Raw genomic sequence first — 19,564 nt, forward strand, 5'->3', positions numbered from 1 at the left:
GTCAAATTTTTGGCTTAGACAATTGCACCACATTCATTAGAAACATCTCCTCCTTATATTGACAACTACATATATGAAAGTTCAAGATACATATAACAAGGGTATTTTCTAAAAACAAATAATTAATGTGCATATTTCTAATAGTCTTTTTGAGACATCACACCAATCTCATTGAAATTTAAAACCATCCCAATAATTGATTGACATACATATTGTAATTGATTTCTATATTAGTAGATTTATTCACTTTTTCATACACAATATTATATTGAACAATAATATTATAAAGTTAGACTTGACTATTTATAAATTATTTAAAATTATCATCTTATAATCGATATTTATTTTATACATGAACTCTACACTTTCAGGATAATTTCGAAGAAGTTAAGGATAACTACCTAGAATTATTCAATACTAAACACACAATCCAATCACCACATGACATGTCAAATTATCATTGAGTTTTGTTACAAACTCTTTTTAATTGGAGTGTCAATTTCTTGAAGGGGGATTAACTCTTATCATCTTATCTGCATACAATTCAACTAGTAAATATTAAAATTTGTATAAAATGTGTTTCGAAAATGGTAGCAATTCAATATAATTTTTCTGTTGAGTTTTATGTATAAATTTTTTGGTAATAAAACATTTTCTTTTGACAATAGAGAAAAAAAATGTTGCAAATGCAACAAATGCAAAATTATATAAAATGTGTTTTGAAAATAGTAAAAAAAATTAATATCAATTAAAAGTGTTTTAAAATTAGTGAAAAGTTATTTATTTATTTCAAGTTTTGTTCTTTGCTTGTGTCGGAGATTCAAAAAATTTTAGAGTAATGATACAAAAATAAAAAATTTATACATAATTTTCACACATAATAATATATCTCATTATAAACCATTCACTTCAAAACAGAACAGCATTAAAGATACATTTACTTATAATAATAACATTGACATGCTATTCTTGTTAAGTATTTTTGTATAAATTTACGAATATAATTTTTTATCTAATAATACAAACATATTTTGTATACAAAATTTTTAATATAAAATGACATAATAATTTTTGTGATCTTTTCACTTTTAGCCAATTCATAATTCCAACCATATCATTTCTACATTGACATATATCTATAGCAATGATATAAAGCAATGATATATATCCATACTTTCATATCCACAATGGTATGCTAAGAAAAGATGGGTTCCAAGTATAACAAATCAAAAATCCATATATAAATTGGAAAATTTTATTTGTAAATACTTTTAGTTGCTTAAAAACATCACATAATTAGTGTCATTTTGGGAATATGGTAAAAAGCCACGTTTTTTGACAAAATGTCCAAAAACGTGGCTTCCAAAAATGCCAAAAAAGTCATTTGGCAAGTGCTAAAAACGCAGCCCTAAAATTACAAATTAGGGCTTATGAAAAATAAATAAAAAAATAACTCTCTTATGTTGGGTAAGGGTATTTTGGTCATTTTAATTTGATTTGACACCATAAATAAATATTAAACTAAAAAACAAAAAGCTAACTTTTTACCAACTTCCCAAATCACTTCTAAAAAAGCCAAAAAGCTTGGTAAAAAGCCAAAAATCAACTTTTTACCAACTTCTCAAAACAATGCTTGTATCTCTCCATGTATCTCTCCATGTGCATTCATACTTCTTTTGTAAGTCTAAATTCGAATTCATATAATTAATTCGAACGATTTATTTGTAAGTCCCATAATAAAGGTCATTCATGTAAAAAAATTAATTTTATCGAACATTTATAAATCATAAACTTAATTAATTCATTTTATAAAATAAAACTTGATTTATTTTTATATTTATAATTGTTTAATAAATTAATTTTTTTTTGTATAAATAACTTTTATTGTAAAATTTATAAAATAAATAATTTAAATTATCAAAATAAATTCAAATTGAGCTCATAATAAAAATATAAATAAATATGAAAAGATAAAATATGGAGGAGAACTTACCCGAATGTGAAGAACACAACTAGTAAGGGAAGAAGGAGGGGTGCCTTCAGCATCTCCTTATTTGTGCGCTGAAAACAATCTCGCATTTCCACTCCAATTCCTACTGCTGCTCTTCTGTCTCTCCTTACTCCACTTCAGTTCCAACCTAATCTCTCTCTCTCTCTCTCGATATATATATATATATATATATGTATATATTTGTAACTGTAATACAACTAACACAGATTGCAGTTGTTTGAGTCGGAGAATTTCCCGTAATTCTGTTGGATCTTTGTAGAAGAAGATACTGTCATCATGGACGAAATGTACGGTCTCAATCCGACGACGAATGACTTCGCGGACAAGGCCTTAATGTCGCCGGAGAATCTGTTGATCATACCGGCGGAGTATCAGCCTTTCCTCTCCTCCGGCGCCGATCACCACCGGATGATTCCGATGATGTTCGGATCGGACGAGTTGATCTCGGTGGCCTCAGCGATATCTGAAACCGCCTCGATCACGCCTGGATTCGGACGAAGCCATGATGATATGTCGAGCGCGATGATTAAGGCCAAAATCGCTTCTCATCCTTGTTATCCCAAGTTACTCCAAGCTTACATCGATTGCCAGAAGGTTGCTTTGAAATTCAAAGTCCTTTAATCGATCGCTTTGAAACTTTTAAGTGCTTTTAGTATTGTGTAGTGATTGAAGTGTTACTCGTGATTTTTATTTTTTTTTGTGGTGATTTATGCTTTGAATTCTGATGAAAACTAAGGTTTTGTTTTTGAAAATTTTGAGTTGCCTGTCAATATTTTGATTTTCCGGGAAATTGTTATAAGAGTTTCTATTTAAGTCACTTTTCCCAAGAAAATTTAGCTGTTTAAATACTGTAGATGTTTATTGGATTCTTTTTTCTCAGGTCGGAGCTCCTCCGGAGATAGCGTGGCTGTTAGACGAAATCCGGCTACAAAACGACTTTTCTCAGCGAAATTCAGTTTCCACGTGCTTAGCGGCTGATCCTGAGCTCGACGAGTTCATGGTCTGTGTGTGTGTGTGTGTGTGTCTACTTATATGAATTCCTTTGAATTCGTATGTTTTTTTTCTGACTCTCTTCGATCTTTCTCAGGAAACCTTCTGTGATATATTGGTGAAGTACAAGTCCGATCTCTCAAGGCCTTTTGATGAAGCAACTACTTTTTTGAACAAGATTGAAACGCAACTGAGCAATCTTTGCACAGGTCCGTTAATCTCTCTCTCTCTCTCTCTCTCTCTCTCTGATCATATGAATTATGCCGTTGTAGAATCAAAAAAAAATTTCTAATTTTTACATTCTGAAGATCATTATATGTCCTCTGCAAAACTGCATGGTAATGGATCCAGGAAATCTTTGTATATGGATCATGGTGCACGATAGCATAAATTGTGGCTCACGTTAGCATAAGAAAAATAATCATCGCTCTCTAGTCCTAGCATAGCAGTGTATGGTCGTGTCTCTTTTCTGTTTCTGAAAAGAAACCACTTATTGTAAACATCAACTACAGTAAGAATAATCAGAACTAGATCAAGAAGGGAAAATGAAAAGAGTTGTGGCGATAATAATAAAATAAAACATATTGAGAGCAAGCAACTGCAAAAACCCTAGAAATGAAAGGGACCTTTGTAGATAGCATTGTTGACCATTAACTCATAGCTTAAGTTGTTAGTGAGAAGAACAATTTTATTATATTATCAACACGACCCTTTAAATGTGGTTGGTGAGATTTGAGCACCATTTATTGCTTACTTTGATATCGTATTGAATTGTTGATCATCAATTCATATAAAAGTTCAACTTATTATAGTGAGGGTTAACTTTATTATTTATGTTATATTTTTAGCACCACAATTTTTTTGACACCCTAAAACTTACCATCAAAATGGGCCCTTATCTTATAAAATTTCTAAAAAATTCAACTCTTGAAAATAAGAATTTTTGATGTTTTTTTTATCGGTATACTTTTAGCTACTTAGAGATAAGTTAAGTGACTTAATGGTTAAGCGATCTTTGATTATAAGTGACTGGTTCCTCACTAACATTGTCTTTGGCTTGAGTTTGTAAATCTGCAAATATTGTGTATTTTGATGGTGTATGTATATATTTAATCCCTCTTCCTTATTTGTTCAAGAACCTGTAGAACCTTAAAAAGTAAAGGGGGCTGCAGTCATGGACCTTTCAACCGTTCTAAACGTTTATTTCTTTTCTTTTCTTTTCTTTTTTATGTTGTTTCCCTCCTCTTTTTTGTTGTGTTTGTTTCCTTTATTTTCATTTTCTTTCCTGTGTGTAGAGAAAATTGATACTTGAAAGTGATTCTGATTTTGACATTTCAGAGAGTTCAGATGACGTGAAATTGTACTTTCAAGGAAGTGGTTTTTATTTATTTATATTTTTTGAGTGATGGTATTGGCACCATATTTTTGACTTCTCAAACTCCATTTTTTTAACTTCTCAAATTTGTGAATTATTTTCCCATAAAACCCCTGCTAATACAGAAACCTAGTTAAAGCTTCTCAGAGTGTACGTCCTTGAACATTCCAGCTGATTATGCGTTGAGAAAATTTGATCAACACGCTGGGGAGAGTATGAAAAAGGCTGTGGATATAGAAATTCTTCTTTGATCTTTGCCAGGATCACCATCTTAACACCCTCTGTCGTGTGTTTTGATTGAATGAACTATTTGTTAGATCGGTACTACAATATTTTCGAACTGGCATTCGAAATTCTAGATGCCTCTCTATCCATCTAAGTTTTGAGTTTTAGATTATAAGGGGTACAATATATATCGTTAGGAGTATTTTACCAGATAGCTTCACCTTCTATCTGGCTGCCGAAGTGACATGGTTAGTCTCATTATTTTTTCCATCATCACATAATGAGAGAAATAGGGAAAACTAAATTGGGTTGCCAAAAACAAGTGTTAGTTAATGCTTTCTTGAATTCTGACTTCACTTAGAGGACTTGCCTATTGTCTTGCAATGTCATCTAGCATTCCAGTTTAGATGAATTTGATTTAAAAACTAACATGAAATTAAATGCTATATAGAGCGAACATGGCATTGGCTTGATATCATATTGTATAAAGTGAACGTGTGCCTGACTAATTGTTTAAATGCAATGGCAATGGACACTAATGGTTTGTAATGATGCCTAATTACTTTGAAGAGCTTCAAGTTCCAATAGAGCATGTATATGTATGCATGGGAATTTAAAACAGACATTGGGAAATGTCTGAGGGCTGACTGACTGGTCTGCATTTAAAGCAGTGCCTTCTCTCAAAGAAAAATTATTTTGAAAGATGTTTATGTAATTTCATAAAGAATGTACAATTATTTTAAATTTAATAACAAGTTCCCTAAACAAAATCTTTTCCAAATAAAAATGAGCCTCAACTGGAAAATACGGTTGAATTTTATCCTCAGGTCTCCTTGCCTAATAAAGCCTCAGCTGTAATTTTATTTTTATTTTTGTAAAATTTGTTAATTTGTATAGCATTTTCTTATCTGTATCTCACCACTGATCTCGCATCTGCTGCTATTTTGCTTAATTGACATTCATCAATGTCTACTTTTGCTGAATTCTGATAGGCTGTCATTGTCTACATTGTTCAACAATTTGCACTTGTTAATTCTGTTACTTTGTTCACTTTATTCCTTTTCAATCTACATATCTACAAATTCACTATAAAGCTGAGTCATCTTAAGCATCTCTATTGAATGGAAAAGCTGTTGTTGTCTCCATTGGTTTAGTAGCCTTAGATGTTCAAAGTTGCTGAATAAAATAATTTATTAATCGAAAAGTTTATTGATCATAGTTATCAGGTTTGGTTATGGCTGGCAACTATTGTTGTTTTTTTGCTTGGAAGTACAGGTTAACTTTTCTTTGATCTTACTATCATCTGTAGTTTTGCCCTTGTCTGTTCCCTTTGCTTTCTTTTATGATTATGCTAGTTCTTTCTAATCTCTTTTTCCCAGAACTTAGATTCTTTCGGTCACAGATGCATATGTCCACATAAACATAATATTAGCATAAATTCACGTGCTTGGATCATGTTAAGTTGCTTACATGTTTAATTGAATACTCTTCTCAGTTAGCTTTTTCTCTACTTCGTGGTATGTTGATGTTAAAAATATGTTAAAAAATGTATTTGTTGAGTCTTGTTGCTCTCTACATTAAAAAATGTATCTGTTACGAGTCTTGTTGCTCTCTATTTTTTTTACTGATAAAAAAAATGTTCAAAATATATTTAAAAAAAAAAAAAACAAGCTCATACAAAGAGATGTGATTGGCTAATTTGCAATTATAAACTATGGTGATGAGTTTTAGTGAGACACATAATTCTGTTTGACTTTTTAAATATAAACTACGTTTGTAAAGCATTGCCCTATTCAGAATGCCCATTTTGTCCTTTGCTTCTAGATCAGACTCTATGGGATATATAGTTTTAGATCAGCCTCAATGAGATTTTATTGTACATTTACGTCTACAATGATTTTATCTACTGCATGCATTGTTAGGAGGATTAGTGAAATTGTTATGTCTTGGGAGCATTTATGTAAATGATCTGTATGAGAAGCAAGCCTTGATATCTACAATATTTTGTCTTACATTTCATGCATAATGGAACTTCATGCCTTGTCTCTACATTTTCTAGTAGCAAACCTAATGTAAACTCATCTTTGTTTGTCTTCTACTTGGGGCAATAACTAATCTGTGTTATGAGAAAGTTTGGCCACACTTTCATAGATTTTGTTCAATGAATTCTATCACCTGCCTACCTACCTACCATGAAAAAAAGAAAAGAGAAACTTTGTATGTAGGGTATGTTAGTTAGACAAGGGTTTTTGGGGTACTGACAACGTGTAATGCTTTGTTTGTGATCAAAATCGAGTGGCTATGTGATGGTTTTGAATCAGGGAGAGAGAAACCAGAGTAGGAGAGAGAGAGAGGGAGGGAGAAATGTATGAAGAACATTATGGGTGGGTTTGGGGGGATAAAAGTGGGGTCCTGAAACCTTTTTTGGAAAGCCCGGGTCGAGCGGGTGGTCGGAGTTCACATGGACTCCCGCGGTTTTCGCTGCCTGTCCAAAGCAGCTTTTCATGCCTTCAATTCATCTCTCTCTCTCTCTCTCTCTCTCTCTAAGCGCACACTCTTCTGCTTCTCTGTTTAGTGCTTGTCATTTTCTCACCCAAATTATTCAGTGTTTTTTAGGTCTATTTTGAGAAGTCACTTTTTAATTAAAGAGTAAAAAAATTATTAAAAAAATTGTTATTTTTTACATTATTATTTTTTTAAATTTTAAAAATTATTAAAAAAATCAATTGATAAAACAATGCTTACATTTATATTAGGTTAAGAAAAATATAAATGCTTGTAGAAATTGTGTAAAATTTATAATAAGAATAATGTGACAGTGGCATTAATGCAAATACTAGTCATTTTGATTGACTTTTTATTTTAAATAAAATGATTTGTAGAAAAAAAAAAAGTATACAAAAATTTATTCTGAATGATATATCAATATGATCGTGGTCGAATCACATTGCGTAACTATGGGAATGATGGTGGATATAAACTTATCCCTGAAAATTATATTTGTGTGTCACTATCCTCGTTTTAAAGTAATAAAATTTGAATTTATCTTTTATTCTATATTAATTTTGTAATTATATAACACTATTCTTAATCTAAATAATAAGGTCTAACATGACAATTAATAAAGCAAGTATGGGTCCAAAAACACTTTAAAAAAATAAAAAAAAATTCGTATTTAGTTTTTTGTTTTTTTTAAGTTGTCCATTGTCCATGGGTTTTTGTGCCTCTATTTAACACGTGTCTATCTTCTAAGTGAGGGTTTTGGGCTGCAGTGCCCCCATAAGAGCACCTTCAAAGATAATATTTTTTTATTCAAAAAATAAATATAGAAGAGGTTGCTATTCATTTAAACTCTAACCATAAATCTTTATTTCCTTCATTCAAACTCTAATTAAAAAGTAATTTTTGTTTATTAATAAATATTTAATTTTAAAATTTTTGTAAAATATATTTAATATTATATTCATTTTAAAAGTATAATTTCATACTTTTTATTGATGTCAATTTTTTAAAAATTAAATTTACACTTTAAAAGTTATTCCGAATATAATAAGAAATATAGAGTGAATAATATTTTAGAGTCTCCTTCATTTTATTCATCCTCCCTTCATATTTAAAGGATCAATCTATCTTCCTTCATTTGGGAGGAAGAAATGAAGGATGGGTTAGAGTTTAAAATTAGGAAAAATTCTTCATATTTGAAGTTTTGAAGGATGGGTTGGAGATACTCTAAATCAAATTGCTCGAAACTTTCTTCACCCTACCCATTTTGATTTGGGGTATGCTTAGGCATGTCTTCTTAGCAGTGCGTTTGTTTGAAGGGATTATTAGAGAGGAATGGCTCGTGGGATTATCACTTCTTTCGGATTATCTTTTATTTATTATTTAATAGTCAATTTTTAAATTTAATTTTATCCAATATTTATTTCACTCCAACTAAAGAATCACATGGTTTGCGAAAATATTAATGGTGAGAATTTTTATTTAGAGAAAAGTTAGGGATCATAATTTTTTTTTCATGAAAATGATTATGAAAGACTTATGATTTTTAAATTATCTTGATTATTGTATGGTGCATTATTCTAAGTGTAATTCAAGGGTCACAAAGTTTTCATAATTATTTTCATAAAATGTTTTTCATGATACTTAACATTGCTGTTTTATTTACTTTCATGATTTGTCTTGGGAGAATGACATGTGACCCAAGGAATTTTATTATTGATTCACAGGAGTCTTTTAGAAAGTTGGTAAAAAGTTAATTTTCAGCTTTTTATGCATTTTGAGTCACATCACCTCTCACATAACTTACTCACAAAAAGACAAAAAATAAGCTTTTTATCAACTTCTCAAAACATTTCACAATAAATGTGAGCATGAAAAATTTATCAAAAAATAAAATAAAATAAATGTGAGTATGAACATATATTATCCGGTATTGTTATATGTATCAATTGATATACTAATATATGTTATGATATTATTATTTTAAAATTATCATCTCATCCATTATACTAATTATAAATATTTAAAATTTCTAAAATTATATCATATTATCTGTTAGTATATTAATTAATATATGCATTTGTGTATATGACATTATTATATATGGCCCAACATGGCCATCCGGTATCATGTTCATATATAATTTATTATTTTATTTATCATTATTATATTGATTGAATAAATTTTATTATTAATGTCTGTTATTATGTTATTAATACAATAATAATGTATTATATGATAAATTTAAATTTAATATATAATTGTTGTTATAAGATTAGAAGTCTAAATATATAGGGGTGATTTTTGCAACCAGACCTTAATAGCTAAAGCACTCGAGATAACACTTAAGTGGTGCAACATGACAGAGACATATGCAGTGTTAAGTCATGAATTAGCATAGCGGTAGGGATTTAAAATTAGGAGTGGTTTGGAATGATTTAAATAAGTGTATTTTTTAATTTTTTATAAAATATGGGTTGGGTATGAATTGGGTTTGAAATGATATGTTAGAGAGGTGATGTGATTTAAATAAAATGATATAATTTAAATAAGATAATAATTTTTTAATTTTTTTAAATCATTCCAAGCAAGGCCTTATTCTTGAGATTGGGTACGTTTTATCTTTGTGTGTTATTGCTTGCGGAGTTTGAACGTGGGTTGAAAGTTAAATTAGTTAATAAAGATAAAATTATTTTAATTAATAAAATAAAATATTATATATAAATTATAATTATTTTATTTTTTTCTTATAATTATCAAATTAATTATAAAAAAATAAAATTCAATCATCATTTCGATCATAATTTTTTTTTAATTAAATTAAAAAAATTAAAAAATTAAAAAATCAAACTAAAAAAAATCATCGCAAAGGAAAGGCTTAATCGTTTGACTACGCCAATTTTAGACTTGCTAGTATATGGGTGCGTGCGTTAAGGAGAATCTCTCTCTGATCATCTGCCATTTGATTTGATGGCATCAGACACACTCGCTGACTGAGAAACGACTATACGGGAATACTCGTGGATGCTTTATTGAAAATTGAATTTATTCCTTCAGATACTTCCACTTCCACACATTTGTAAATGTGTAAATAAAGCATGAAATTTTGGGTTAATTTTGAAACTTGCCTAAATGGTGGAAGCCAGTTTTTAACCAATTTTAAGCTTGGGTTTTTTTTTTTTTTTTTTTTAGATAGGTAAGGATTGGTTTGGCATGAATTATATAATCTATCTTTTTATTTTTTTTTTATCATATCATCTCTCTACTTTTCTGCACATCTTTTCATAAAAAGACAAAAAGTACATTTTTTTAGGACACCCCAAATCAACTCTAAGTCATATTATAATAAAAAAAGAAAGATATATGTTAGTAGGTATTTTAATATTATAATGTGTTATAAGTTGGTTTTTCTTTTCTTTCTCTCCAAGTCTCTTCGAGTCTTCATCAAGTCCATCAATTCTTATCCTCTCCAAGACTTCCAAGGTAAGTTTCCAAAGTCTTGATCTTGGTCCATCAAGACTTATCCTTTTCAAGTCCACCATGCTTATCTATCCAAGTCCTCATCCGTTTCATATCCACCAAGGCACCTCCAAGCCTTATCTCCTATATATTTAAGCTAATGTCCTATCTTGGTGCAAGAGTGAAGAAGTTTTGGTTGTGTTGTTATGTCTTGAGTGAGATTATCAGGTAAAAAAAAGGGCGTGTGTGATGAAGCTTTGAGTTTAACTAATTGTGTAGTATTGGTGAACCATACGACTTAGTCGGGCTGTTGTATCCTGGAGGGGACAAGTCAAGGTTTTTTTGCCGCACCGGTGTGAGGCTTTGCCTAACCGCAGAGGGCTTGAATCTCCTTAAAGAGAGCGATTTTTCCGCGCCTCAGCCCTTATATTAGTCATTGTAGTTTTTTTTTTTTTTTTTTGTAATTTCCGGTGTTTATTTGTAATTATCACCAACAATTTTAAGGAGATTCAAATAGCAAAAGTTCATGGAGCCAGTACTAGAGAAGCCCAACGAGAATACCGGCGATCTCAACAAGCCCTTCCGGATCAAGGGAGGTCATTTCAAGAGATGGAAAGGCAAGGTGCTTTTCTACCTCAGTCTCCTCAAGGTGGCGTATATCCTGACCGAGAAAAATCCGAACAAAGTCCCCACTGAAGAGATGACCGACGAAGAGTATGTTGCTCATCTTGAAAAAATCGAAAAATACAACACAGATGAGTATAAATGTCGATAATATCTTTTGAATTGTCTTTCAGATCAATTTTATGATTATTATGATACTACTTACACCACTGTCAAGAAAATTTGGAAAGCCTTGCAGAACAAATATGACACTGAAGAGGCAGGCACTAAAAAATATGCTGCAAGCCGTTTTTTCCGTTATCAGATAATAGATGGAAAATCAGTGATGGAGTAAGTTCAAGATTTTCAGATGTTAGTAGCTGAAGTTAGATCTGAAGGCATCAAAATTGGAGACAATCTTGTTGTAGCAGGTATTGTTGACAAACTGCCATCGTCTTGGAGGGAGTTCCAGAAGTCGATGCGTCATAAGCAAAAAGAGACGTCCTTGGAGACTCTAATCGCACGGATTCGGTGGAGGAAGAAGCACGAGGACAAGATGCGCTTATGACACAAGAGCATTCCATTGCAAAGGTAAATTTAACTTCTGGAAATACTTTACCTAAAGGTCGATTTCATAAAAATAGTCACTTGAAACCAGTTAAGAAAATTTGGAGAAATACTGGAAGGCTACAAAATAAAAATTATCCGAGGCAAAAGAAATGGAACCAAGAACCTCCTTCACAAGATCTGACAAATGTGACATGTTTTATGTGTGGCAAAAGTGGGCATATTGCTCGAACTTGCAAATTTCGGAAACAACAGTCTCAACCACAGGCTAATGTTACCGAGGAACTATTTGTGGCTATGATTACAGATATTTTTATAGTTCAATCTGTAGAAGGGTGGTGGGCAGACTCTGGTGCCAATAGGCATGTCTGCTATGATAAAGATTGGTTCAAAGATTTCACTCCTTTTAATGAGGAGAGAACTATTATGCTTGGTGATTCCAGTTTAACCAAGGTATTCGGGTATGGGGATGTTGAGCTGAATTTTACCTCTAGACGTGTGCATGTTTTAAAAGATGTATTATACACACCGTCCATGAGGAAAAATTTGATGTCAAGTTATTTGCTCAACAAAGCTGGTTGCAAGCAGACTATTGAATCTGACCAATATGTAATCACTAAAAAAAACATATTTGTGGGGAAAGGGTATGCCTGTGATGGAATGTTTAAATTAAATGTTGAGAATAAGAAAGCACATGTTTCTGTTTACATGCTGTCTTTTATGAATTTTTGGCATGCTCGTCTATGTCATATTAATAGCCGATATGTGGGAGTCATGAGTAGTTTATGATTAATTCCCAGACTAACAAATAAGTTTGAGAAATGTGAAGTTTGTAGTCAAGCAAAAATAACTAAAAGGCCTCATAAAAGTGTGGTGAGAAATACTGAATTGTTAGAATTAATTCACACTGATTTATGTGAATTTGAAGGAATTTTAACACGTGGTGGAAATAGATATTTTATCACTTTTATTGATAATTTTTCAAAATACACTTATGTATACTTGTTGAAAAATAAAAGTGATGCTTTTAAAAAATTTAAAGAATTCTTTCTTGAAGTTGAAAATCAATTCGGTAAAAAGATTAAAAGATATAGAAATGGTAGAGGCCGGGAGTATAAATCTTTTGGATTCATCTCGTTTACTCAGTCTTTGGGAATAATCCATGAAACTACTCCGCCATATTCACCTGCATCTAATGGTGTAACAGAAAGGAAAAATAGAACTTTAACTAGAACTTTAACTGATTTAACAAATGCTATGCTAATTGAAGCAAGTGCTCCTTCAAATTTGTGGGGAGAAGCAATCTTAATTGCATGTTATGTTATGAATAGAGTGCCACATAAAAAAAAAAAAAACAAAAGTTATACCTTTTGAGTTGTGGAAAGGGCATAAGCCCAATTTGAGATATTTGAGGGTTTGGGGTTGTCTAGCTTTGTTAGACTTGTGGACCCTAAAAGACCTAAATTAGGTGTGAAAGCTGCCACTTGTGCTTTTCTTGGATATGCAACAAATAGTACAGCCTATAGATTTTTTGATATTGAAAACAAAATAATTTTTAAATCAGGTAATGCAATTTTTCATGAAGAAAAATTTTCTTTTAAATCTAAAAACGGTGGGGGTCAAAATTATCAAGAAAATATTTTATTTGAAACCTTTTCCTCTACTCCTCTTTTACAAAACCAAGATATTGTAGTGTTTAAACCAAGAAGGAGTAAAAGCGCCAGATTAGAAAAAGATTTTGGCCCTAATTATCATGTTTTTAATGTGGAGGAAACTCCATTAACTTTACAAGAAGCTCTGGCATCTCCTGACTTTGTTTTTTGCAACGAGGCTGTAAATGATGAGATGTAATTATTATTATCCAATAAAACTTTGGTATTAGTAGATTTACCACCAGGTTGTAAAACTATTGGCTGTAAATGGGTTTTGAGAAAAAAATTTAAACCGGATGGAACTATTGATAAATATAAAGTAAGGCTTGTCGCAAAAGGTTTTAAACAATAAGCAGATCTGGACTTTTTTGATACATTTTTTCCGGTTACTAGAGTTACATCCATTAGATTATTAATTGCAGTGGCTGCAATTTATGATCTAAAAATTCATCAAATGGATGTTAAAACAGTTTTTTTAAATAGAGACCTGAGTGAAGAAATCTATATGGATCAAGTTGAGGGTTTTGTGGAACTCGGTCAAGAAAGCAAAGTGTGTAAGCTAGTTAAATCCCTATATGGCTTAAACAGGCCCCCTAAACAGTGGCATGAGAAATTTGATTCCTGCATAATTGAGAATGACTATAAAACGAATGAATGTGATAAATGCATTTATTATAAATCTGAAGAGAATAACCATGTCATTATTAGCCTCTATGTGGATGATCTACTTATATTTGGCTCTAATTTGCATATCATCGTGGAAACTAAAAATATGCTTAGTAGCCATTTTGATATGAAAGATCTTGGTGAGGCTAATTATATTTTGGGAATGAAAATTACCAAAACCTTTGGTGGTATATTTCTTGATCAGTCGTATTATGTTGAGAAAATTTTGAGAAAATATAATTTTTATAACTGCAAGCATGTTCTTACTCCTTTTGATCCTCATGTGTGTTTATTTTCTATTAAAAATGATGAGGATGTAATTAATCAAAAGGAATATGCTAGTATGATTGGTAGCTTGCGTTATGCGACTGACTGTACTAGACCTGACATTGCATATGTAGTTGGAGTACTTAGCAGGTTTACTAGCAAGCTTGGCAGTGATCACTGGCTAGCCATTGAGCGGATTATGAAATATTTATCTGGTACCACAAAATATGGCTTGTTTTATAATAAGTATCCTGCAGTACTTGAAGGTTACAGTGATGCCAATTGGAATACCTTGTCAGGTGATTCATTATCAACCACTGGTTACTTATTTACATTGGGAGGTGGTGCTATAAGTTGGAAATCGAAAAAACAAATTATTATTGCTAATTCAACAATAGAGGCTGAGCTTATTGCTTTAGCTACAGCTAGTGAAGAAGCAAATTGGTTAAGAGATTTGTTAAATGAAATCTCTTGTAGGGAAAAACCGATTCCACCTATATTGATTCATTGTGATAGCACCGCAGCAATTGGTCGAGTTAATAACCGTTATTATAACGGTAAATCCAGACCTATCAGAAGAAAACACAGTACTGTGAGATCTTATATGAATAATGACATTATAAATGTGGATTATATTAAATCTGGTGATAATTTTGCAGATCCATTAACTAAGGCCTTAGTAAGAGATAGAGTCTGGAATACATCGAGGGGGATGGGGTTGAAGCCCATTGAATATAGCAGGAGTCATGTATGAGGATACTCAACCCAGGGACCAGAGATCCTGTAACTGGGTTCAATGAGAAAAACGATCATATGATGGCTGTGAGAAATGCACTAAATTATCTTTTACCCATCCTTATGATGTAAGTGCATTTATCCTGTAACGTTGTAGAGGTTGAGTTATTAAAAAACTCTTAATGAATTTCTGTAGCTCTTATTGAGTGGGGTGTCATAGTTATAGGAGCACCCTTGACAGAATTCACCTATGTGAGTGTGGTAGTGGGGCCGCTACCTGTGAGATTTGGGCTAATTCTCAAACACACTCATGAATCCTGAGATCGCACAAGGCTGTAATGTGCTAGCTTTTAAAGCTTTTGTGAACACCTGGAATATTATGTGTGTGCAATAATTATTTATTTCCTTTAAGTAGTCATAGTTCAACGCTGAGCATACTATTGGTTCTGGAGTAGATATTATTGTTTCACTAATGGAGGTTCAATGCAGAGCACACCTACCATGATGCATAATATCTTTATTTGCCTAATAATCTCAGTTTTGTTACCTATAATATTAAAATAGGTGGGAGAATGTTAGCAGGTATTTTAATATTATAATGTGTTATAGGTTGGTTTTTCTTTTCTTTCTCTCCAAGTCTCTTCGAGTCTTCATCAAGTTCACCAATTCTTATCCGCTCCAAGACTTCCAAGGTAAGTTTCCAAAGTCTTGGTCTTGGTCCACCAAGACTTATCCTTTTCAAGTCCACCATGCTTATCCATCCAAGTCCTCATCTGTTTCATATCCACCAAGGCACTTCCAAGCCTTATCTCCTATATATTTGAGCTAATGTCCTATCTTGGTGCAAGGGTGAAGAAGTTTTGGTTGTGTTGTTATGTCTTGAGTGAGATTATCAGGCAAATAAAAAGGATGTGTTTGATAAAGCTTTGAGTTCAACTAATTGTGCAGTATTGGTGAATCATACGACTTAGTCGGGCTGTTGTATCTTGGAGGGGACAAGTCAAGGTTTTTCTGCTGCACCGGTGTGAGGCTTTGCCTAATCGCAGAGGGCTTAAATCTCTTTAAAGAGAGCGATTTTCCCGCACCTCAGCCCTTATATTAGTCATTGTAAATTTTATTTTTTGTAATTTCTGGTGTTTATTTGTAATTATCACCAACAATATATAATGGAGTTTAATACACATCTTTTGTAGGGAGAATAAACATAAACAAAAACAAACTACTCCCCTCAAAAGAAACAAACTAAGCCTATAGATGACAAATACAACATATACAACAAATGATTCAAAATTTCCCTCTAGCACTCTTTAAGTAATGAAGTTTCGCTTTGAGTTTTCTTCTATTATCTTCCTTTGTAGTCTCCCCATTAATGGGATCACTTGGAGATGGACTCCCTTTACTTTTTAGGCTCTTCGTTTGACATAGCAACTCTTGATTTAATTCTCCATTCCCCAACTCTCTTGATTTTAAGTTTGGGTTGAAATGCTTTAAATAAGTGTATTTTTTAATTTTTTATAAAAAAATATGTAGAAAAGTAGAAAAAATTGATAGAAAAGTAGAGATGAGATGCTGATTGATATGATGCAAATAAGTGTATATATACAAAAAAAATATTTTTTTAGTGCATGTCAAACATCTACTAAGTCAGATGACTTCTCTATTTTTTTTATACATATTTTTTTTATAAAAAAAAATCAAATTTTAACTAATTCCTCAAAACAACCCCAGTGAAGTACTTCAAAACAGTTAATCCTCTATTTTAATCTAGTTATAAACTCCACTACTTTACATGAATTTGTATTTCATTTATTATGCTCTGCCAATATAATGAAATTCTTTATTGTCATCTCCATCAGTAGTCCCAGCTCATATTCCCCTAACCCTCCACTGAAATTCTTTGTTTGCTAATTTATCCATAGTCAAATAGTTATAAATATTTTGAGATAAAAGAGAAAATGGGTTTTAAAAATAGAAGATCGGTAGAACACATAAAATTATTCATACAAAAATGAGACAATGGAGTGTTATTATTATTCGTTATAGCGGATAATGCAGGGATTAGTGTTTCTTTTTCGATGAATGCTATAAAAATAAAAATAGAAACATATTTAGGATTAGTGTGGATTATCTATGAACATGAATTTGGATATCTTATGGCAATAATGAATTTTTATCTGTGCCCAGATGATGGTGGTACTGTATCATCAGATGAGGAATTTAGTGGGGAGATGGAAGCACGAGAGGCACAAACGTGGAGCGAAGATCAAGAACTCAAAGATAGGCTCTTTCGTAAATATGGTAGTCATGTTAGCAGCTTGAAGCTGGAATTTTCAAAGAAGAAGAAGAAAGGAAAGCTGCCGAAAGAGGCTAGGCAAATGTTACTCCAGTGGTGGAATTTGCACTATAAATGGCCTTACCCAACTGTAAGTTTGCTTTCCACCAGGTAGTAGTCTATTATTAATTCATATATATAGAAAAAAAGGAAAAAGATATGCATGTTATTATTATTATTATTTTTTTTGATGTTTTGACTTTTGGCAACTTGGGCCAAGATTCTTGTGTTTTTGATGTTTTGACTTTTGGCAACCTAGGCCAAGATTCTTGTGTTTTTGATGTTTTGACTTTTGGCAAGCTGGGCATGCTATTATTTTAAAAGGAAAAGAAGTGAAAAAATTAAAATAGAACAAACACACAAATATAACAATTTTACAAGATTTGACTATAAATCTATCTGTACTAAACGGGTGAATAAGGATTAAAGAGTTTCACTATGAATGTAAAGAATGTTGAGTAGTGTGGATCGTGACTAGTATTGAAGACTAAAAATTTGAAGTACGGATATTTTTTATATTTATAGTTGAAGTAGCATATCTCTATATTGTATTGTAATTTTTTTTTGGAATCATAGTGATGAGTGTTGTCATATTATGACAGCATTTGTCTCCCATTGCATTGCCTATCAAATGACCAAATAAAAACTGAGAAAAAGTATACAATAATATCAATACGAAAGAACAAGAAATTCAAGAACGGGAAGGAAAATACTATAAATTGTGTTTTTATTTTTTGTTTACATAATCATATGGGTTTCACCTCTCAAACAAAATCAATTAGTTATATATTGATATTTGTGATTTTATATGTATATATAATTTAATTTTGTTGACATTTATTTCACTTAATTCATTATGCATGTATTTTTATATAGAATTTTATATTGTATTAATAAAGTGAAACTTATGAATCGTGATTTACAATCTTAAATAAACTGATATGCAATTTGATAATAATGATATTAGCTACTCATCGGTGGTTACCTTTTGCTGTCTACATGATTTTTTAACATGTGCTTTTATGGTTTTTGTGTTTTGATTAAATTTACAGTAATTGCATTGTTCCTCTTGTAACATCTGTATGTATCATTCGTTTTTTCTTCTAAATTTTTTTTTTCCGGTTCTCATAATCATCCAGGAAGCCGATAAAATTTTGCTAGCAGAATCAACTGGGCTCGATCAAAAGCAAATTAACAATTGGTTTATAAATCAACGAAAGCGGCATTGGAAACCGTCAGAAGACATGCAATTCGCCTTCATGGATAATCTTTCAGGACGATTCTTTACAGATATGACTGGTGATGGTGTGCGCGAATAATGTATTCTCAAATGTATTCCTAACTTGTTTATTGTGTTTGGTTTATGTATATTCTGACATGTTATTGTTGACGTTGATATATTTATATTCTCAATTAAAAAAAAATCCAGAAAAAAAAGAAAGACTTACATTTTAAATTACTCAATTCTCAGAGTTCCTAGGGTGGTTATTTCTTTGTTTTTCTCCTCGTCGGTTTGACTTCTACATTTCCATGGACGCTTTTACAATTCAAATGCATTCAAAATAATGTCATTTGAATAATAATATATGTATCAATTAATGTACTAATTAGTATACTAATTGATGATGTGGCGTAATTTAAGAGATTTTTGATATTTGTAATTTATTTAATGAATGAGTCAATAATAATATCATAATTAGTATTGGTACACTAATTAGTATTGGTACACTAATTAGTACATTAATTAATGCATATAACATCACCGATGTCATTTTTCTTATTGAATGCATGACTATCTCTGTTGATCAACGATTTTCTTTTCCCAAATCGGTATTATGAGAATGTCGAAGTAAATGAATGTTAATGTAAGATCCAATAATTTATGTTTTTTTTTTTTTTTTTTGGGTGAAAACTTATTCTGAAAACAAAAGAAATGATTTTTTGTTTTCAAAAGTTTTGAATATTTTGGAATTGATATCTAATTTTATTTATTAAAAAAAAATTAAGCAAAAATAGAAACAAAAATGATAAATCCTGTTTATTTTATTTATTTATTATTTTTTAGTATTTTGTGAGGACTTGTAATTGATTTTTTTGTCAGAAAACCAATTGCCCTTTTTCGGTATACATACCCGAGGAAGCTTCAAGAAGATTGGGTTGTTTTTAGGTATTGTTTATAA

The 19,564-nt window shown here is 31.3% G+C and overlaps 1 protein-coding gene across 1 annotated transcript; it reads left to right on the top strand.

Moving 5' to 3' along the window:
* Nucleotides 1–1,978: 1,978 nt before the first annotated feature.
* On the top strand, nt 1,979–18,848 carry LOC114313634 (homeobox protein knotted-1-like 6). Its single transcript, XM_028260037.2, has 5 exons — nt 1,979–2,605; nt 2,892–3,011; nt 3,099–3,210; nt 17,237–17,475; nt 18,524–18,848. The coding sequence occupies exons 1-5, from the start codon at nt 2,288–2,290 to the stop codon at nt 18,701–18,703; spliced, it is 969 nt and encodes a 322-aa protein (XP_028115838.2). The 5' UTR covers nt 1,979–2,287; the 3' UTR covers nt 18,704–18,848.
* The last annotated feature ends 716 nt before the right edge of the window (nt 18,849–19,564 follow it).

This window comes from Camellia sinensis, chromosome 5 (genome assembly GCF_055761805.1).
Source record: "Camellia sinensis isolate YWXY chromosome 5, ASM5576180v1, whole genome shotgun sequence".
NCBI classification, from domain to species: Eukaryota; Viridiplantae; Streptophyta; class Magnoliopsida; order Ericales; family Theaceae; genus Camellia; species Camellia sinensis.

Coding starts and splice junctions, on each gene's coding strand:
- LOC114313634 (XM_028260037.2), top strand. CDS start 2,288: ATGGACGAAATGTACGGTCTCAATCCGACGACGAATGACTTCGCGGAC. Junction 2,606..2,891: donor CTTACATCGATTGCCAGAAG/GTTGCTTTGAAA, acceptor CTTTTTTCTCAG/GTCGGAGCTCCTCCGGAGAT. Junction 3,012..3,098: donor CTGAGCTCGACGAGTTCATG/GTCTGTGTGTGT, acceptor GATCTTTCTCAG/GAAACCTTCTGTGATATATT.